This window comes from Notechis scutatus, chromosome 4, assembly GCF_049901735.1.
Source record: "Notechis scutatus isolate UNSWTSFEM ecotype Mainland chromosome 4, rNotScu1.2, whole genome shotgun sequence".
Classification (NCBI taxonomy): domain Eukaryota; kingdom Metazoa; phylum Chordata; class Lepidosauria; order Squamata; family Elapidae; genus Notechis; species Notechis scutatus.
The window spans coordinates 5,986,202-6,008,708 of record NC_142012.1 but is presented as its reverse complement, the minus strand read 5'-3'; the positions used below and the strand labels follow the sequence as shown (position 1 = coordinate 6,008,708).

General features: G+C 44.0%; 1 protein-coding gene across 2 annotated transcripts in view; it reads right to left on the bottom strand.

Annotated features, from left to right (window-relative positions):
- The window catches only part of SIGLEC1 (sialic acid binding Ig like lectin 1), a 65,666-nt gene that overhangs the window by 20,670 nt on the left and 22,489 nt on the right, over positions 1-22,507 (bottom strand). For both annotated transcript variants that reach the window (XM_087965696.1, XM_087965697.1), the window contains exons 9-14: positions 21,956-22,258; positions 20,638-20,892; positions 15,802-16,104; positions 5,832-6,092; positions 2,918-3,220; positions 815-1,066 (exon numbers count right to left, since the gene is read on the bottom strand). In XM_087965696.1, coding sequence (XP_087821822.1) covers positions 815-1,066; positions 2,918-3,220; positions 5,832-6,092; positions 15,802-16,104; positions 20,638-20,892; positions 21,956-22,258 — 1,677 coding nt within the window. The remainder of the gene's footprint in view (positions 1-814; positions 1,067-2,917; positions 3,221-5,831; positions 6,093-15,801; positions 16,105-20,637; positions 20,893-21,955; positions 22,259-22,507) is intronic.

The following is a 22,507-nucleotide window of genomic DNA, read 5'->3' as shown; positions in this document are numbered from 1 at the left end:
GTCTCCTGCTTGAGGAGGGGGTTGGACTAGAAGACCTCCAAGGTCCTTTGTAACTCTTTTATTCTGGTAACTAGGTAATATCAACAGTGCTAGTTTGCCCCAGCACGGTTAATATTACCTAGTTGGGTAATGAAACATCTGCAATAAAATAAGCAAGGTCGGAGGGCTTCAATGGCTCATACTCCTCCTCCTCCTCTTCCTCTTCCTCTTCCTCTTCCTGCTCCTTCTCCTGTTCTTCCTGTTTCTTTCCACACAACCCTTCTAGTGCTGAGGATGTTACCTAGTTGGGTAGTGAGATGTCTTCAAGGAAGCAACCAACCCCAGAGAGCACCAAGAACCCCACAGTCTTTTTCCTCCTCCTCCTCCTCCTCCTTTCCACACAACCCACTCCCTTCCAGCACTGAGGATATTACATAGTTGGGTAATGAGATGTCTTCAAGGAAGCAACCAACCCCAGAGAGCACCAAGCACCCCACAGTCCTTTTCTTCCTCCTCCTCTTCCTCCTCCTCTTCCTCCTCTTCTTCCTCCTCCTCTTCCTCCTCCTCTTCCTCCTCCTCCTCCTCTCTGCAAACCCCATTCCCTTCTAGCACCAGTAACGTTACGAAATCTGTTAATGAAACATCTGCAAGAAAAGGTCCAAGCTCACTCAGGACCCGAAGCAGATATTCCAAAAAGGACACCATTTCCCCAGCAGCTCCCTCATCCTTAAGGCCATGACACACTCTGGAGGTGCAGCCTCACTTAGGGGGAAGCAGGTTGCATAACACCACCCGATCCAGCCCTCCAACCCCACCTCACCCCTCCAGGACCTACAGAGGACATTCAAGGTGCTTAAGGAGGAATTGCGCATCCTCTCCCGCGTCTGGGCGGTGCAGTAGTAGGTGCCGGTGTCTTCTATGGTTGCCTGGTGGAACGTCAGAGTCTGGACCAGGCCTTCTGCATACCACTCGCCGTTCTTAAACCAGACATAGTGCATCTCCCTGACGGCATCCGAGTCAACGGCACAGGTCAGGTTGACGGAGTTCCCTTCCAGGACGTCTGGAGGAGAAATCCATAGTTTTGCAGCTAGAAGGACAGAAGGAAAACAGAAGGCCTGTTAACCAGCACATCAGAGGTGGTATATTCAGTCGGTTCGGACCGGTTCTGGAGAACCGGTAGCGGAAATTTTGAGTTGTTTGGAGAACCGGCCAATCCCACCTCTGACTGGCCCCGCCAACCCCATCTCTTCTCTGCCTCCCATTGAGTCCCAGCTGATCGGCTGGTTCTTCTTCGGTTGCCCTGCACAGGAGAACAGAGCTGGAAAGCTGGTTAGTGGGGTGGGGAGGGAAGGGGGATTTTGCAGTATCCTTCCCCTGCCATGCCCACCAAGCCACACCCACCAAGCCACACCCACCAAGCCACACCCACCAAGCCACACCCACCAAGCCACTCCCACAGAACCAGTAGTAAAAAAAAATTTGAATCCCACCACTGCAGCACATCCAGGATGGAAAGTGTTTCTGGAAGGTCTCTGGATTTATATCCAGGATTTATATCCGGCAGGGTAATGATGAACAGTTCCTTAATCAGCTGCTTCCCCCAAAATATCAGGGTGAATTGCTGGTTTTGATTTGGATGTGTTTGAAATCGTATAGGGGTTTCTGCCTGAGCAGTGGGGTGGACTAGAAGACCTCCAAGGTCCCTTCCAACTGTTCTATTCTATTCTATTCTATTCTATTCTATTCTATTCTATTCTATTCATTCCTGTTCTATTCTATTGTTATTTTATTACATGCATTTTATCTATTACATTTATATGCCTCCCATCTCACTATTGAAATGAGTCTGAGCAGCTTATATGTCAATACTGGGGTGTAACTTTCATTTTAGGTGTTTGTTTTCCATGGCGGAAAAGTTTTTGTCCTTTGGGGTATAGAGAAACATGGCAGGGAGGAGGAAGAGGAAGAGGAGAAGGACCATTTGGTTCTTGATGGTCTCTGAGGTTGGTTGCTTCCTTGGTAACATCAGTGCTACAAGGAGTGGGTTTGCCCTCTCTGTATAAGTGGTAAACCCCACTCCCTTCTAGCACTGATAATGGTACTTAGTTGGGTCATGAAACATCTGCAAGAAAACAACCAAGCTCAAAGAGTACCAAGGCCCTCCTCCTCCTCTTCCTCCTCTTCCTCCTCCTCTTCCTTTCCACATACCCCACTCCCTTCTAGCACTGATGATGTTACTTAGTTAGGTAATGAGATGCCTTCAAGGAAGCAACCAAACAGAGAGCACCAAGGACTCCACAGTTCTCCTCCTCCTCCTCCTCCTCCTCCTCCTCCTCCTCCTCCTCCTCCTCCTCCTCCTCCTCCTCTTTTCCACATACCCCACTCCCTTCTAGCACTGATGATGTTACCTAGTTGGGTAATGAGATATCTTCAAGGAAACAACCAACCAAACTCAGAGAGCATAAAAAACTCCACAATCCTTTCCCTCCTTCTCCTTCTCCTTCTCCTTCTCCTCCTCTTCCTCTTCCTCTTCCTCTTCCTCTTCCTCTTCCTCTTCCTCTTCCTCCTCCTCCTCCTCCTCCTCCTCCTCCTCCTCCTCCTCCTCCTCCTCCTCCTCCTCCTCCTCCTCCTCCTCCTCCTCCTCCTCCTTTCCCTTCTAGCACTGATGATGTTACCTAGTTGGGTCATGAAACATCTGAAGAAACCATACTGGCTTTTGATGTCAAATTGAAGCCTCACATTGAGAATACCTTCTCAAATTCAGCTGGCATCGGAGCCCAGGCTGCTTGGGGACATAGCCAAAAGGCACTTCTCCACAAACCTCCCTGACTTCCCCCATGCGATTTCTGGGCACAAGACTTTTTTGGGTCCCCCGATCTCTTGCACGGTCCTTTACCCGAAGCTGCTGATAACCAGGGCATCCCTCCTTCCTACTCACCCTCCGCTCTGAAGGTGATCTTGGCACTCTCGTTGCCGTATCGGTTGCTGGCCAAACAGGCGTATTCCCCTTCGTCTTCCATCACCACGTCCCAAATCTCCACTCTCAGGCTGTTGTACGTGGGGGAAATCTTGACTCGCAGCGGGTGGCCAAGACCGGAGTCCGTGCTGGTGGCCAAGAGCTCCTGGCCTTTGCGTAGGGACAGTTGGGCCTGGGGATTGCTTTCCACCGTGCAGTGAAGGACGGCGACTCGGCTGCTTGGTGTCTCGAGGAAAGCCGTGACGTGGGGCTTCCGAGGGGGGTCTGTGGGGAAAAAAAATCAAACAGATTGCAATAGGTGCATGGAATCCAGAAGTTGGAGGTTCCCTATCAGGTGGAACATCTCCAGATCAAAAAGGCCTTCAGCCGAAGTTCTCCATAAATGGAAGGATGCGGTATCTCCTCTTGCCCTTTGCAAAGATGGAAGGGTCCTTGGGGGTCTTTGAGCTGGCTAGTTTTCACGCGAAGCATCTGCAACCGTGGTGGGATTCCACTTTTTTTTTTACTACCGGTTCTGTGGGCGTGGCTTGGTAGGTGTGGCAAGGGAAGGATCTACTGCAAAATCCCCTATTCCCTCCCCATCCCACTAACCCGGCTTTCCAGCTCCATTCTGCTGTGCAGGGCAACCAAAGAAGACCCAGCCGATCAGCTGGGACTCGATGGGAGGCAGAGGAGAGATGGGGTTGGTGGGCCCAGTCAGAGGTGGGATTGGCCGGTTCTCTGAACTACTCAAAATTCCCGCTACCGGTTCTCCAGAACCGGTCAGAATCTTTTGAATACCACCTCTGAGGGTAATACAACTTCAGCAACAGAATGGTCAACGTCTGGAATACTTTATCTGACTCTGTGGTATCTTCCCCAAACCCCAAAAACTTTAATCTTAGACTGTCTACTATTGTCCTGCCAAGAATGTAATAAGGGTTAATGGAGAGGCAGTTTCTGTAAGCAACACCAGAATGTTTCCTTCCTGCCTTCCTTACAGGATTAGACCAGTAATTTTTTCTAACAACTGGTTCTCCGAACTGCTTAGGATGTTAACAACCAGTTCTAGCTAATAGGTGCGGACTGGTAGAATCTCACCCCTGGTGCCCTCCTCTCGTACTCCAAGCTCCCAACAGAACATAGGAAATTGGTAGAAGAAAAAAAAACACCCCCTTGATCAGTGGTGTGATTCTACTGGTTCGGCCTGGTTCTCCTGAACTGGTAGCGCCGATGAGCAGCGGAGACCAAACAGGTAGCACCGCTCTGCTGTTGGGCCCACCTGTCCACCCGGACTTCCATACTCACCTTTATCATCTGCTTTTGAAGCGCAGCTGCTTTGCGCGGCACGGAAGAGTGCTGCGCGGCGGCCGCTGAAGCGACCAGGAGAGTGCAGGCTTGCAGGAGGCAAGTCGGATTGCCTCTATGCCTGTGCAAAGTGTGCGTTCGACACGCATGCACATGCAAAGTGTGTGCACGCTTGCAAAGCACGCCACTAAGCCACGCCCACCGAACCAGTGGTAAAAATCTTTGAATCCCACCACTGCGCTCGATCCACCCAGTGTGCCTTCTGAGGTCTTTGTCTATTTGTTTGTTTCCTTTCTAATTTCTTTCTTCATTATTTTTAATTTCTGTTGATTTATTTATGTGAATGAATTATTTTTTTTTATCAGATGACGGACATATGTTTATCCCAAGCATGCTTAACCTCAGTTACGGAGGACCGACCAAATGACCTGTTCTGGAATTTGGTTCTGTGAAGCCATATTTTCTAAAGAGAAGAGAAAGTTCATTTCTCAGGTTTGAACTGAGGGCTCCTTGGCGCTGTCTGAAAGGATCGATGATAATTTATTAAATTTTTAATGCCGTCCATCTCGCTATCAATTAACTTGAGTCAAATCTGTGCTCAGAGAACACCAGGGACCTCACACTACACTCTTAAAAACCTGTGCTGGCTTTTCCTGGAGCCCCATACTATGGCAGCCATGCTGGCTGGGGGATTCTGGGAGTTGAAGTCCACAAACTTGCCAAGTTTGGAGACCCCCTGGTATAAGGTCTCCAATGGGATTGGACTATAATCAGGGGTCTCCGAACTTGGCAACTTTAAGACTTGTGGACTTCAACTCTGAAGTTGCCGGCTGGAGAATTCTGGGAGTTGAAGTCCACAAGTCTTAAAGTTGCCAAGTTTGGAGACCCCTGGACTAGATAGGTGACCTTCAAAGCCCCTTCCAGCTCTGTTATTCTGTATTCAGCAGGGCTGGTAAATAAGCCAATAGCACCACCTGCTGGCCGTAGAAGGCACAACCAGGAATCGGTTTTCCATGGGTTTAACTGGGAGGGGCCCAGTTCTGTGTGTAAGGTGGGGGAGAAAGGCATGCTGGAATGGAGGAAGACCTCCCACCGTCCTTATTTTGACTTCATATTTCACAAGGGGGTGCCCTAAGGAAGGATTCAGTGGAAAAGCAGAGCTAAAAGCATGCAAAAGTGCACTTCATTTTATCTAGAATCAGCTTTCCCAACCATTAACGGCTGGATTAATCGTTTTGGGGGAGACATTTCTTTGCGGACCACCAAAATTTTCTTTGGAGAATAGATTGAATCCCACCCCCCCCTTTTTTGTTTTGAAAGGGAAAGCTACACTTAGAACACCCAAGCTAGAAGGGACCTTAAAGGTCTTCTAGTCTGACCCCCTGCTCCAGCAGGAGACCCTCTACCATTCGACACAAACAGCTATCCAGTCTCTTCTTAAAAACTTCCAGCGATGGAGCACCTACAACCTCTCAAGGGAAGCCCTTCCACTGGTTAATTGTTCCCACACCCCCAGTTTGGAATCCAGACTTTTCCCAGCCTGTCATTTAAGATGGATATGGAGACAAACCAGCTTTCGGGAACTTACAAAACACGGTTAGACTGACGGATGGAGAGGTGCTGAGGCTGTTCCCGTCAGCGGTCTGGGCTTTGCAGTAATAGGCTCCGGCGTCCTGGGGGCTTATGGGCAGGAGGGTGAGGGTGCCGTCGGTGAGCCCTTGGAGGTGCTTGCTGTTCCGGTACCAGGAGAAGCTGGCATCCTCTGGGAGGCTTCCCATCACGTCACAGGTGAGGCTGACCTGCTCCCCTTCCAGCACCATGGGGGATGGGCTGACCAGGATCCGGGCCGCTGGATCCCCGGGAGGAGAGAATAGGAAAAATGGAAAGATATGTTGAGGAATAACTGGAGGACGGGCATCTTTGCATTTAGAAAGAGGAGAAGGAGGGGGAGGAGGAGGAGGAGGAGGAGGAGGAGGAGAAGGAGGAGGAGGAAGAGACAAGAGGAAGGGAGGGGAGGGGGAGAGGAGAAGAAGGAGGAGGAGGAGGAGGAGGGAGGAGGGAGGAGGGGAGGAGAAGAAGAAGAAGAAGAAGAAGGAGGAGGAGGAGGAGGAGGAGGAGGGAGGAGCGGGAGGGGGAGAGAAGAAGAAGAAGAAGGAGGAGGAGGAGGAGGAGGAGGAGGGAGGAGCGGGAGGGGGGAGAGAAGAAGAAGGAGAAGTAGAAGGAGAAGAAGAAGAAGAAGGGGGAGGAGGAGGAGGAGGAGGAGGAAGAAAAAACAAGAGGAAGCAGGGAGGAGGAGGAGGAGGAGGGGAATAGGGAGGGGGAGGGAAGGGGAAGGGAAGGAAGTAAATGACCAGAAGCAAAGGGGAAATCCTCTCCCTCTCCCTCTCTCTCCTGTCTTATCTATCTATCATCTATCTGTCTGTCTGTCTGTCTCTTTGTCTATCTCCATCTATCTATCTATCTATCTATCTATCTTTTTTATATATATAAATATAGTTTATTAATTTTTACAATTAAAACCAGTCACAATACATACACAAATAAGCAAAAGAAAGAAAAAGAAAAAAAGAGAGAAGAGGAAGAGAGGGAAAGAATTTTGAGAAAAGAAAGAAAAAGAAAGGGGAAGAAAGAAAGAAAGAGGTTACAAAATAAAAAGTATTCTTATTTTAACAGTTTGCAAGATCTTCTTTTGTTTTCATAACCTTAACTTGTGTCATATAACCACACCTGTTTTTAACTTATATCGCTACCTCGTTATTATGGGTTGATACTTTTCTTTTATGCCTTATGATATATAATTTATCTTTGGTCAATCCAATTATACCAACAATTCCAGCTATCGTAGTGTCTTTGTTTTTTAGCGCCAAAGTCAATTTATCAATTTCTGCGCATTTTGAGATTTTTTCAATAATCATTTCTTCTGATGGAATTTTATGTTGTTTCCAGTGTTGAGCGAAGGCTAATCTGGCCGCTGTTAAAATGTGTATTGTTATGTATTTGGCTTTTTTGGAAATTTGCTTATCAAAAATCCCTAGTAGGAAGGACTCTGGTTTGTATTCGATCTGCTCTTTGGTGATTTCTTCCAACCAAGTTTTGATTTTCTTCCAATACTTTTGGGTTTCTGCACAAGACCACCACATATGGAAAAAGGTTCCTTCTTTTTTCCTACACTTCCAGCAATGTGGACTCATGTTGGGGTGCATCTTCGCTAACCTCGAAGGGGGAGATGCCATCTATAAAACATTTTATAAAGATTTTCCTTGTATGCTGCCGATTTGGTAATCTTATTGTTTCTGCCCCAAACTTTCTCCCATTCCACTAATGTGATGCTGCGCCCACGTTCTTACTCCAAGCAATCATATTTCCTTTTACAATTTCTTCTTCTAGTTCTGTTTCTAATAAGTAGTTATAAAATTTTGTTATGTTTTTTTATTTGACCCTAATAAAATTTTATCTAACTGTTGCAGTTTGTTATTAATTCCGAATTCTTTTTGTCTTGTTTATATCTGCTTTGAATCTGAAGGTAAACCCATTGATCAATTTTATGTCCTTGCTCCTGAAGATCCAGCCTCGGTTTCAAATTTCCTTGTGGGTCTAATAAGTCTTTGTATTTAATCATTTTGGTAAGCTCCAAATTGTTTGGGTGAATCATTGCCTCCGTTGTTGAAATCCATACTGGTACTTTTGTATAATGTTTTTTCCTTATTTTCCTCCAAATTGTTAATAGTGCGTCTCTAATTAAATGTCTATGGAAATATTTTTGACTATCTATCATATCTATCTATCCATCCATCATCTATCTATCTATCTATCTATCTATCTATCTATCTATCTATCTATCTATCATCTATCTATCCATCCATCCATCTTATCTCTATCTATCTCTATCTAATTGCTATTAAATCGTAAAGGATGTTCAAAGACCGTAATACAGTTATTCCTTGACTTACGACCCCAACTCAGCCCAAAATTTCAGTTGGGAAGCGAGACCGTCATTAAGTGAATTTTTGCCCCATTTTTTTACGATGTTCCTTGCCCCAGTTGTTCATTGAACCCCTCCAGCTGTTAAGGGACTCATGCAGCTGAGAAGTGAATCCCACTGACTTTCCTGGCCAGAAGCTCTCCAAAGAGGATCACGTGACCCCCCCCCTCGACTCCCCCCAGGGACACTGCAACAGCTGTCACAAGTCTGAGCCCGTTGCCCAGCGTCCCAACTTTGACCACAGAGACCCACAGGAGAATGCCACAGCGGTCTTACGAGTGAAAAACGGTCCCAGGTCCATTTTTTCCAGCACCGTTGTAACTGAACAATCCCTAAATGAACCGTTGTAAGTCGAGGACTACCTGTGAAGGCATGTGGGTTTGGCATTCACCCCCCCACCAAAGCTCCCGCTGCAAGAGTGACTAACAAAGCCCTCGGGGCAAGGCAAGGACGAGCAGAGGGGCAGAAATCCGCTGTGGTTTCAGCTAACCTTTTCTTGAGTTTGGTGCGATCTTTCGGGGTGCTCGAGTCCTGGAGAGACCCGTGCCGGTGTGGGGGAACCTCGGATCGTAGGGTGGGGAAGGCAACCCCCCTGCAACGAAGAGGAAACCCTCCAGAGCCCTACGATCAAGAATAGCCCCGTGTTAATGGAGGCTCCGAAGTCCTGACTGCCACCGATGTGAAGGAAAGAGTGAGTGACAGTTTGCAAGTTCGTTGGGAAAGAGAGTGATGATTAAAGTTAGTGGCGGAGAAGAAATTTGGAAGAGTACAGATTGACTTTAGGCTGTGATATATTGTTTAAGAGCGTCTGTTGGGAGCCCTAAGAGAAAGCGGCCAAAAGCGAGAAGAGAGGTGGAATAACAAAGATTTAAAGAGGAATCCAGCATCACAAAGTGACTGAAAAGATCTAGTTACCATTTGCATTTGAGCAGATCCTTTTACAACCGGAGCCAGAAAGCAGAACTAAGCTGATCCGGGAAGGGCATTTAGAAAGCTGAGGTGGCTGCAACGAAGTAACAGACTTAACTGACTGAAAGGACACAATTTATTCAAACAATCCCTGGGAACCTGAGGATATTGCTCCACTGGAGGAGACAGCGTTTTTTCCCTCCTCTCGAAGGAAATCAGGGCAATTGAAAAAACTGGAAGCCTTTGAATGAGGGAGAACGTTGTTTAATCGTAGCTGTTACTCAGCAGCTTTTCACCTTCCATTTCCGGTGTGCTTAAAGTGAAAGCTCCCAAATTGAAAAGTGAAAACTAAAAATTATATTTCTAGAGCTTCTCTTTCTTTCTTTTTTACTTTCCTCTTTGCGCATATATTTACTTAAAATATTCTCCCTTCCTTCCTATCAGTTGATATCATGTTATGTTGAATTATGCTTTTTCTTTGATTCTCTCTTGATAGATATGCACATTATATTAGGTTGTTAATGTTAGGGATAACATTGGTTACCTAACTTAGTTTGGGTAAAATAATATATAAACTATGTTAGTTAGTTTAAGTGTATGTATCACTTTAAACTGTAAACCAAGTATTTTGGGTGCGGTTGTAAAATCACCATAAGAGGGAGCAAGAGAGCTCACTGTTTGTCCCTGGCTTTTACTGGAATGCTGACAATGATGAATTGATGGTGATAACTGCGTGTTTGCTGAGAGAAGAAAAGGGGTTTGATTTTCTTCATATCTCTGACTGCAAAAGAGATATATCACTGGACTGATTGATTGTAAGTTTAATGAACTCTTTTTCGACACTGGACTTTGCAAACTGAATAACCCCCGGACTGACTGAACTTAGTGTATGACTTATGGACTGTTTGACTATGCTATAACTATTGCTGGAATAAAAACTATTTAACTTGCACAGTGTATCTGTCTTACTGAGTGTAAGCTACTATAACATTATTATCTCACATACCTGCCTGTCTGCTAGACTGCCGTTGCACGTTCTGCTAGGGTGTATATCCCTAACAGTTAAATATTGGATTAATTAATTTAGTTAAGTTATTAATAACAAAGATTGCTATATTTTGTGTGGGAATATAGGGGGGATAGTAGGAATATTGGGTATTGATTAATTAACAATTTTAGAGTTCTCTAGTTTAATATCATATTGCATTGTGTGATCATATCTAGGAATATTTAGGAATGCAACATTTTTTGTAACTAAGCTTACTTTACATTTAAGTTAAATCAGTGAAATACAGATTTATCTTATTAATTAGTTAAGAATACAATTATTTAACAGATTGATAGATCTTGATCAATTCTAGTAATAGATTTAAGAACACTGAATGCCAATTTGGAACAATATACTTAGCATTGTACAACAACAAAAACAAATTTTACAGGAAATGACTTCTACAACTACTACAGCGTTGAAAACTGGCAGAAAGGTCAACCCCACAATAACAACTACTTTAGCAACAACCTCACCCATGGTGCAAAAAACAATAGAGGAAACACTACCAATAGAGAAGCAAACTAGCATCTCGAATGCCAACATCCAAGCAATGTTTCTAACTTTACAGGACTCATTGACAAAACTGCAAGAAACAATGACTAAAAACCACAGTGAAACAAGAGCAGATATTAATGAACTGAAGGAAGAGATGGGGAAATTAAAGGCAGAAATGAAGGCGGACATCTTTAAAGTAGAGGATAAAGTGGGAGTACTGCAACAGGCCTTGGAGAAAAATGAAGTTATAATAAAAGAGGTAGAAAAAAGAACTGACCGAACGGAAAAGGAATTAGAAAGAGTGGATGAAGATCTTAAAAACATGAGTAAAGAAATGGATGACTCATTGGTCCTCCTAGAGATGGACAAGGCGGCAACTTACTTAAGATTTCAAAATGTGTCGGAATCAAAAGAGGAAGACCTGGAATACTTGATGGCAGAAATACTGTCCGGCCTTTTGAAGAAGGACAGAGATGATATCCAAAAAGAGTTTGATGAAGTTTACCGGGTCAATACAAATTACGCAAGACGACACAAATGCCCCAGGGAAGTTCACATACGATTCACCAGAACATGTACCCGTGATATGATATATAGAATTTCTAGAGATAAAACAATAACGTATAAAGAAAAAGAAATTATAATTCTTAAACAGATTCCGAGAAGAGTAAGGGAACAAAGGCGCGATTACAAATTTCTGGCAGCTTATTTAAACCAAAAAAGAATTACATTCAAATGGCTTATACCAGAAGGGATGCTAGTGTCGTGGAAAGAGAGGAAAATTAAAATAGACACCATGGAAAAAGCTCAGGACTTTTATGAACGGATGGTGGGCCCACAGGAGCAAAGTAGTAGGGAGGAATCAGAGACAAATTCTCAAGAAGAATACGGTGGACATAAAAATAGAATCAGATCTGTAGGGAACCAAGAGGACACTCATTCGCAACAAAAGACAGAAGGAATCACACAAACACAAACGCAAGGAGAAACAGGAGCTGTTACACGCCAAAGAGCGAAACAGAACTAAATAAATGGGAGAAGAAAAAAAATTACTATCAATAAATATAAACGGTTTAAATTCAACGAATAAAAGAAAAAGGATATTAACTAAATTAATCAAACAAAAGGCCGATATAACATGCCTACAAGAAACGCACATAATTAAGAAAGATGAAAAATATTTAGAATGCCCGAAATTAGGAAAGTTATTTACCACACCAGCAGACGAGTGTAAAAAGAAAGGAATTGCAGTATATGTAAAAGAGGATTTAAAAGCAGAGCCAATATGGTCGGATTTGGAAGGAAGGACTCTGGTTTTGCAGATGTGGATTAATGACATCCCAATTCTTTTAGTAGTAATTTACGCCCCGAACGGGGACCAAAAAGAGTTTTTTAAACACCTATATGGAAAAATGGTTGAATTGTAACAAAAAAACATCTGTATTATAGGGGACTTCAATTCTATTGTTGAATATCAAAAAGACCACAGCAACAGCGGGAAAAATAAAAAGGGGAAAAGAGAGCTCCCTAAGATTTGCAGGGAAATGATGAAAGAGCTAAATTTGACAGATATATGGAGAAGACTACATCCTGGAAAAAAACAGTTTACATTCTATTCAAATCCCCACCAAACATGGACATGGATAGATATGGCATGGATGAATGGGGAAATAGCAAACAAAATAAAAGAAGTGGAAATTTTGCCCAGTGAATGGGCAGACCATAACCCAATTCAGATAATATGGAAGGATAGGGTAAAACCAAAGAAAAGATGGACGTTAAACACTCAATTAATAAAAGAGAAAGAATACATCAATAAATTAAAGGAGGAATTAAACTTTTTAATAAAAGAAAACGATAATGGAGAAACTACAAAACAAAACATATGGGATACAATGAAGGCGGTAATAAGAGGTATAACAATCTCTTATAATGCCCAGAGAAATAAGGAAAAATATTCCCAACAAAATAAACTACAACAAAGAATTAAGGAGCTAGAAACACTACTACAGAATACTCCAAAAGATACAAAACTGCAAAACCAGATAAGTATAGCTAAACATAAATTGAATTTAATCGAACAAGAAAAAATGATTACAAATTTGACTAGACAAACCTATTTTGAACATGCCAACAAGCCAGGAAGATGGCTATCTTATAAATTTAAAAAAAAGAAAGAAAAGAGAATGATATACCAGTTAATAGATAACAAGGGAGATATATACCAGGAAATAGAACAGAAAAAAGAAATCATTCATAAATACTTTGAAGATCTATACAAAAAAGAAGAGGTTAGTGAAGATAGAATAAGGAACTATTTAGATGAAGTTAAAGATAAGGTAATTGGGGAAGAAATGGCAGAACTATTAAATAAAGACATTATTGAATCGAATTGAAATCAGCAATAGATAACCAGAAAAATAACAAAACCCGGGCCCAGATGGAATCCCAGGGAGCTCTACAAGGGAATAGTAGAACAAATCGGACCATTTATGTTGGAAGTTTTTAATTACGTTTTACTAGCAGCCAGGATGCTGGACTCATGGGGGTGTGTGTGTGCTGATTTCGCTGATCCCGAAGGAGGATACAGATCCCAGATATATAAACAATTACAGGCCGATTTCACTCCTAAATACTGATTATAAAATATTCACTTCTATTATAGCAAACAGATTAAAAAGATTGCTAAACTTGTATATACATGAAGATCAAAACGGATTCCTTCCAACTAGGCAAATAAAGAATAATCTAAGAATAGTATTAGATGTACTAGAATATTATGAAGCCCACCCTGAGAGACAAGTAGCACTCATGTTCCTAGATGCAGAAAAAGCTTTCGATAATCTGAATTGGCAATTTTTAATTCAAAAAATTTATAATTTGAATCTGGGTACCAAATTTGAAAATATTATAACAACTATCTATGACACACAACAAGCCAATATAATAATAAACGGGGAACACACTCGCCCAATAAAGATAGAAAAAGGAGTGAGACAGGGCTGCCCACTCTCTCCTCTGCTCTTCATATTATCATTAGAGACATTATTAATGCGAATTAGGCGAAATTCAGATATAAAGGGATTAACGGTTAAGAAAGAGGAATTTAAATTGCAAGCATTTGCGGACGACATGATTTTCTTCATTGAAGAACCAATAGATAGGGGACTAAAATTGATGAAAGAACTAGAGAAATTTGGAGCAGTAGCAGGACTTAAAATAAACAGGAAAAAAACCAAATTAATGACCAAAAATTTAACAGAAAAACAGAAAATAGAATTAGAAGAAACAATGGAAATACAAGTGACAAAGAAAGTGAAATATCTAGGAATTTGGTTAACACCACACTGTAAGTCACTTAAAGAAAATAATTATGACAAATTGTTACATCAGGTAAAGAAAGATTTAGAATCATGGAGTAAACTTCAAATTTCACTATTAGGTAGGAAACCATTAAAATGAACATTCTCCCCAAATTTCTATACTTATTCCAAACGATCCCAATTAAATTACACAAAAAGTTCTTCGAAGAACTTAACAAAATAACCCTCAAATTTATTTGGCAAGGGAAAAAACCCAGAATAAACGTAAAAGCAATGCAAGATATGAAGAACAGAGGAGGGTTAGCAGTCCCAAACTGGGAGTTATATTATATGGCCACCTCGTTAGTTTGGTTGAAGGACTGGGTGAATTTAACTAATAAAAGAATATTATTTCTAGAAGGCCACAACTTACAAAGGGGTGGCATGCTTTCTTATGGGACGTAGGGAAAACCAGTCAAAAATATTTTCATAGACATTTAATTAGAGACGCGCTACTAACAATTTGGAAGAAAATACGGAAAAAACATTACATAAAAATGCCAATATGGATTTCACCCAAACAATCTGGAAATTACTAAAATGATTAAATATAAAGACTTATTGGACCCACAAGGAAATTTGAAATCGAGGCAGGAAATTCAGGACCAGGGACAAAAATTGATCAATGGGTTTACCTTCAGATTCAAAGTAGGTACAAACAAGACAAGAAAGAATTTGGAATTAACAACAAACTTCAACAATTAGATAAAATTTTATTAGGACCGGACAAAAAAAAACATAACAAAATTTTACAATTATTTACTAGAAACAGAATTAGAAGAAGAAATTGTAAAAGGAAATATGATTGCGTGGAGTCGGAACGTAGGACGTAGTATTACACTAGCGGAATGGGAAAAAGTTTGGGGCAGGAATAATAAGATCACAAAATCGGTAGCATACAAGGAAAATCTTTATAAAATGTTTTATAGATGGCATCTCCCTCCTTCGAGACTAGCGAAGATGCACCCCAACATGAGTCCTTATTGTTGGAAATGCAAGAAAAAAGAAGGAACCCTTTTCCAAATGTGGTGGACATGTACAGAAACCCAAAATTACTGGAAGAAAATCAAAACTTGGTTGGAAGAAATTCAAAACTTGGTTGGAAGAAATTACAAAAGAGCAGATCGAATATAAACCAGAGTCCTTCCTACTAGGAATCTTTGACAAACAAATTTCCAAAAAAGCTAAATACATAACAATACACATCTTAACCGCGGCCAGATTAGCCTTCGCTCAATATTGGAAACAACATCAAATTCCACCAGATGAAGTGATTATTGATAAAATTTCACAATGTGCAGAAATGGACAAACTGACTTTGGCACTAAAAAACAAAGATACTTCACTATATTATGATAGTTGGAATTGTTGGTATAATTGGATTGATCAAAGATAAATTAGGTACCATAAGGCATAAGAGGAAAGTATTAACCTATAATAATGAGATAGCGATATATGTATAGAATAGGTGTGTGTATATGACATAAATCAAAGGCTATGAAAAAAGATCTTGCAAACTGTAAAAATAAGAATGCTTTTAACTTTTCTTCCTTCTTTTCCTTTCTTTTTTCTTTCTTTTCAATCTTTTCTTTTCTTTCTTTTCTTCCTTCTCTTTTTTTTCTCGTTTATTTGTGTATGTATCGTTGGTTGTTTTTAATTGTAAAAACTAATAAACTGTTTAAAAAAAAAAAGAATATAGAGATTGATAATAAAATAATATGTGAGAAAAAACAACAACAACAACAAAGCTGGCCCTCACTTTGCACCCGGAAGTACAGCTGTCTGGAGGCGGCGCCGTGCGCGTTGGTGGCCGTAACGTTGTAGCTCCCTTCATCTTCCGGCACAACCCTCGACATCTCCACTCGCATGGTGTTGGGTCCGGTTGTGATGCTGATCCGATTAGAGGCCGAATCGTTCTTTGGGTGGCTGCTGGCCAAGACGACATCTCCTTTCCGCAGAACCCAGGTGGCTGGAGGATGGCTGTCCACGGAGCACTGGAAGATAGCCACGGTTCCCCGCTCGCTTTCCGTGAAAACAGACACCTGGAGATTCCTCGGGGCATCTGAAACCAAAGAGCATCCCTACTTAGGGCGACGCTGTCAGGATTCCAGCATTCACCCTAATTAAATCATGATTCTTGAGCCAAACTTCAAAAAACTTCAAAGGATCTATTAGACATATTGGCACTGCCCTGTATGAAGCTGTGATGACCCGGGGCATGACACACAAATAACAAAGTCACAAAAGTAGAATAAATTCCCTTTAATGCCTCCAATGTCCAATTATCCTCGGTGGGAGATCAAACTCTTCCAAAAACCTCGACCAAGATAATGCACACTTTGCTTCCAGCAAGGAGATGTGTGCAAATGCCCCACTTATATCCTGTTCTCCCAGCTGCAACTCATGAAATGGATCAGGGCCTTTTTCTCTCCCGTAAGCCATGTTGCTCCCTTCTCCGTTCCTCCCTGCATGCCCTAGGATGAAGAGGGAGTGGGCCTGGGTCTTCCTCTGAATGCCCAGCCGGACTGTGCCCTTCCCCCATTTCTTCCACAGCCACCAGAGCCACACTCCCACTCCCTGTCAGCTGCTCAATCTCCCCCTCAGAATCAGACTCCTACAAGGGCATGACAGAAGTCAACTCTGGCCTACATAATTTACAGTCTCCTGTGACCCTGTTTCCCCTCTGGGTGTCTCATAAACCAGATTCTCCAACTGATCACATTCACGGGGCTGGGTGTCATCAATCACATTCTCCAATTAAATATATTCCCGGGCAAAAGCTCTGGTATTTTAGCTACAATCTTTTAAAGATAAGAGTTGGAATGTACTTTTACTTTCAAACTGCTCTTCCAGATTTCCTTCCTCCCCCCACTTTTTTATGGCAACTAATAAACAGTCATAGGAATGTTTTATGAGTTGACAGACAGACATCAGGTGGGAATGCAAGGCCAGCAAGAGCAGAAGGCACACAGTTCGAGGGCACACATCAGGGGTGCCCTCCAGGGGTGGAATTCAAAATATTTTTAACTACCGGTTCTGTGGGCACGCGCTTCACATTCTAAAATGGGCACTCTTAAGCATGAAAACTTACCTTACCATCAGCGCTAGTAAGCAAAACAGCTGAGATGCGGGAATCCGCTGTCAGGATTCCAGCAATCGCTCTAATTAAATCAGGATTCTCGAGCCAAACTTCAAAAAAAAAAACTTCAAAGGATTTATTAGAGGCAACATTCTGGCACTGCCCTGCATGTCGCCTCTAATAAATGCTTTGAAGTTTTTTGAAGTTTGGCTTGAGAATCATGATTTAATTAGAGTGATTGCTGGAATCCTGATAGCAAGTCAACTCTGGCATACATAATTTACAGTCCCCTGTGACCCTGTTTCTCCCCCTCCCCCATGGGTGTGTCATAAATCAGATTCTCCAATGAAGCACGTTCACAGGCTGGGTGTCATCATTCACATTCCCCAATTACAGGCTGGGTGTCATCAATCACATTCTCCAATTACGAGCTGGGTGTCATCAATCACATTCTCCAATTACGGGCTGGGTGTCATCAATCACATTCTCCAATGAAATATATTCCCGGGCAAAAGCTCTGGTAGTTTAGCTACAATCTTTGAAAGATAAGAGTTGGAATGTACTTTCGCTTTCAACTGCTGCACTGCTCTTCCAGATTTCCTTCCTCCCCCCCCTTTTTTTTAATGGCAACTACTAAAACAGGCATAGGAATGTTTTGTGAGTTGACAGATACGAGATCAGTTGGGAATGCAAGTCCAGCAAGAGCAGAAGGCACACGATTGGAGGGCACACATCAGGGTCACATCCAGGGGTGGAATTCAAAATATTTTAACTCCCGGTTCTGTGGGCGCGTGCTTAGTGTTCTAAAATACTTCGCGCATGCGGAGTGTTCGTAAAACGGGCACTCTTAAGCGTGAAAACTTGCCTTACTGTCAGCTCTGGTAAGTAAAAAAGCTGAGTTGTGGCAATCTGCTCTGGTGTGCCTATCAGCTGAGCAACAAACGAAGGAAATATAGGACAGGAAAAGGCAGGGGCCAGCGGTGGTATTTTACTAGCTCCGATGATAATCGCTTCTCATCCCAGAAGCTTCTTCAGCTCAGATACTTGAATGAAAAGCAAAACATCTTCAAAGAAAACCCAGAAAGTCCAGTTGCCTCGTGAAAAAAAGCACCGTTGGGACACCAAGTGGCCTCAATGACCCTTTAAAAGGATGCAAATGACCAGCTGTCTGCAAAGAGTATAAATCCTTCCGTTCCCCACCCTACAGCCAGAGCTGAAGAAGCTTCTGGGATGAGAAGGGAAACGTCTTCAAAGAAAACCCAGAAAGTCCAGTTGCCTCTTGAAAAAAAAGCACCTTTGGGACAGGGGGGTGCAACCCAGAGGTAGGATTCTACTGGTTTGGATCGGTTCTATTGAACTGGTTGTTATGATTCTGCCCAGTTTGGAGAACTGCAAATTGCACCACTGGCTGGCCCCGTCCCTCCTGTCCCTGTCCACTCACTCCTTACCTGGCATGCACACCATCAAACTTGCCTGCTAAGTTACTATTTTTCCTTTTTTTTCCCCCCTGACCATCAGCTGTTCTGCTGTGCCCGGAGATTTAGATGAGCTAGAAAACAGGAAATCATTGCATTTCTTGTTTTTTTTACCTCATCTAAAAGCAGAGCTGAACCTTCCTTAGGACTGAAGCTTCTATTTTTCAATGCAGACTCAGGTAGCCGATGGCAGAAAGATAGATCTCTTAGGGAATCTGTGATTCTGTGAGCAACTCAATCTGCCAGCCTGCTTTGCCTGCTTTGGGGGTAAAAGTTGCTCTTTTTTTTAATAAAAAAAATAATTCAATATTTACATACATGGTGTGTTGTGAGTTAATTTTGTGAGTTTACTGGCTAGCAAATTTTATGTGACAGGCTCAGGTAGCCGATTGGAGATAGATAGATCTCTGAATGAATCTGTGATTCTATGAGCAACTCAATCTACCTGCCTGCTTTGCCTGATTTTGGGTAAAAGTTGCTCTTTTTGAAATAAAAATATTAAATATTTACATAAATATTTACAATATTTACATACAAGCCATGCCCGGCCAGTCACATGACCCCCAAGCCCCATCCACAAGTTAGGCCACGCCCACAGAACTGGTTGTTAAGAAATTTGAATCCCACCGCTAGTGCAACCTATTCTCCAAAGCAGGACCAGAAGCAATGGATGGAAACTAATCAAGGAGAGAAGCAACCTGGAACTGAGGAGGAATTTCCTGACAGTGAGAACAATTAACCAGTGGAACAGCCTGCCACCAGAAGTTGTGGGTGCTCCATCACTGGAGGTTTTCAAGAAGAGATTGGGCAGCCATTTGTCTGAGGTGGTAGAGAGTTTCCTGCCTGAGCAAGGGGTTGGACTAGAAGACCTCCAAAGTCCCTTCCAACTCTTGTTATTCTGTTATTATTCTAATTATTTTTGAGAAGTGGCCCAAGCCATCCTTGTCTGGAAACAAGCAGGGGGTTTGTAAAGGGATTTTAGAACGGATTTTCAGGAAGGCTCGAAAAACAAAAATTTGGAGATGAGATAATCGGTGTTTCGCAACCTCGGCCATCTTAAGATGTACAGGTAGTCCTCCATTTATGACCAAAACAAAGCCCCCAAATTTCTGTGGCTGAGACCGGAGTTAAGTGCGTTTCACCCCATTTTAGGACCTTCCTTGCTACAGTTGTTAAACGAACGACTGCCGCCGTTCCAGTTAGTCACAAGGTTGTTCAGCAAATGGGTCTTCCCCCACTGGCTTTTCTTGTCAGAAGGTCGCAAAAGGGGGGTGTAATGTGACACCCCCCCCAGGGGGACACCACAACCATCATAAATACGAGTATGATTTTCGGCCCGTTTGTGGCCATTTTCATCCTCCCGGAGGCTCGAGGGAAACCTCGGAAGCCTCAGGAGGCCGAAAATGGGCCCGTTTCGGCACTTCTGGTATTTCCAGAAGGCCCGTTTTCGGCCTCTCGAGCCTCTGGGAGGGCGAAAATGGCCTCAAACGGGCCAAAAATCAGCTGGGAGGCGCACGCATGCGCAGTGCAGGTATGTTTGGCTAGGTCTTGCGTGCCCACACAAATGGCCAAGGGTTCACCATCACGGGCCTAGTCCACGGTGGGTGGGGAGGCATTTTTGCCCTCCCCAGGCTCCAGAGGCTTTCCTGAGGCCTCCGGGAGGGTGAAAACAGCTTCCCCGGGCTCAGGAGGCTCTTTGAAAACTGGAAACAGGCCCATTTCCGGCCTTCTCGAACTTCCGGGAGGCCCGTTTTTCACCCTCCCTGAGCCTCCGTGCACCCCCTGCACTTCCCTGCATCCAAAATGGGTCATGTGGGGACTCATGGGAGGGGAGGGAAGGGGTGGGCGTGGCCAGCCAGGAGTGCAATTTAGGGGGGCGGTTCTCCGAACTGCGCAGAATCTTAACTAGGGGCTCTCCCGAACCCCTCTGAACCCCTCCAGCAGCCCAGCCTGCCGTTCAACAAACGAACGGTTGTACTTCGAGGACAACCCCTGTATGTCGTTTTGAGTAAAATGGGGAAGGCCAAGGGGGTGGTCTTACACAACACAGAGAGTGAGGCTGAGCTGGAGATCTTGCTGGCTCCGGGATATTCCACTCGGCATTTATATGCTCCGGCGTCCCCCACGGCTGCGTGTTCCAAGAGCAGGGAATCCCCGAAGACCCCCGGCAGAAGGAGACCCTCCTTGAACCAGGAGAAGTTGGCCGAGGCTGGGAGGTTCCCGCTGAGAGTGCAGGAGAGACGGACGGCGTCACCTTCGTGGACCTCTGGAGACGGGGTGATGGTGATGCTGGTGGCTGGAGGTTGGGTGGGTGGGTGGAAGAAGAAGGGAAGGGAAGAAGGGAAACAAAGGTGTTGCTCAATATCAATTCTGAGGAAGCTTTCCCCCCGTCTGAGGGATCCTGGGCTTGGTATGTCTTTTTTTGGCAGACGTTTTATTACCCATCTAGATAACAACATCAGTGTTAGAAGGGAGTGACTTTGCAGAGAAGGGGAGGGGGAGAAGAAGGGGGAGGAGGAAGAGGAGGAGGAGGAGGGCACATATAGGTCCCTTGCTGCTCTCTAAGCTTGGTGGGGTTTTTTTCCAGATGTTTTATTACCCAACTACGTAACAACATCGGTGCTAGAAGGGAGGGGACAGTTTATATCACATGTTGGTGGGAGGGCAAGTCACTATATATAAATAGAGAGAAAACCCCACTTCTTTCTAACATTCATGGCATTACCTAGTTGGGTAATAAAAGGTCTGCACGAAAACTACCCAGCTCAGAGAAGACCAAAGATCCTACAGCCCTTCCCCCACATCCTCCCCCTCCCCTCCCTCTCCTTCCCCTCCCTCTCATCCTTCCCCTCCCCTCCCCCTCTCTGCAAATCCCATTCCCTTCTAGCACTGATGATGTTACCTAGTTGGGTAATGAAACGTCTGCAAGAAAACCACCAAGCTCAGAGAGCACCAAGGACCCCACAGTCCTTCCTCCTCCTCCTCCTCCTCCTCTGCCTCTTCCTCCCTCTCCTCCTCCCTGCAAACCCCATTCCCTTCTAGCACTGATGATGTTACCTAGTTGGGTAATGAAACGTCTGCAAAAAAACAACAACAATCCCATTAAGCTCAGAGGACACAGTCCTCCCCCACCCCTCTCCCTTCTCTGTCTTCTCTTCCTCCTTCCCCTCTTCCTCCTCTTCCTCCTCCTCCTCCTACTCCTGACATGCCACAATTTAGGAGTTACATTTTTATTAATGCATCCCATAATTGCCTTTGCCATTTTTGCAGAACAGCTCCAGAGCCAGCAATTCTATCCCTATGTTCTGCTCAGGTTCGCCCCCTAACCAGAGTGGGGAGGAAGATTCCCATTGACCCACTTTCTCCAGTGAACTCCATGGTGGTCATGGTGTCTCCATAGCGGTTTTGAGCCGAGCACACGTATTCTCCTTCGTCGTCCAACCTCAGCTCCTGGATGGTCACCTTCAGGGTGTTAGGCGAGGAGGTCGCCCGGATTCTGGAGTCGGTGTCCAACTGGACGGGGCTGTTGGAACCCACAAGGACGTCGCCCTTGTACAGAGCGATTTCCGAGGGAGGGTCGCTGTCCACTGTGCACTGGATGATGCCCAGGTGTCCACCTTGGGTCTCCAGGAAAGAGGTCATCACGGGCAGGCTTGGAGCATCTTTTGGGAGGGGAGGAAACACACAAAAGGAAGAGAGGTTGGCAGGGTTGCAAGGTGAGAGATTTTGATCCAAATGGTCTCCCAAGGTCACCCTCGCTCGCCCTCCTGTTTTGTGAGTCGATGCTGCACAGAGGCCTTGGTTTCAGTTAACAGAGGGATTCGAAGATTAGTGTTATGTTTAGCTTAAACTGTTGACTGTTCTCTCCCTCTTTCTATCTGTCTGCCTGTCTCTCTCATCTCATCCAACCA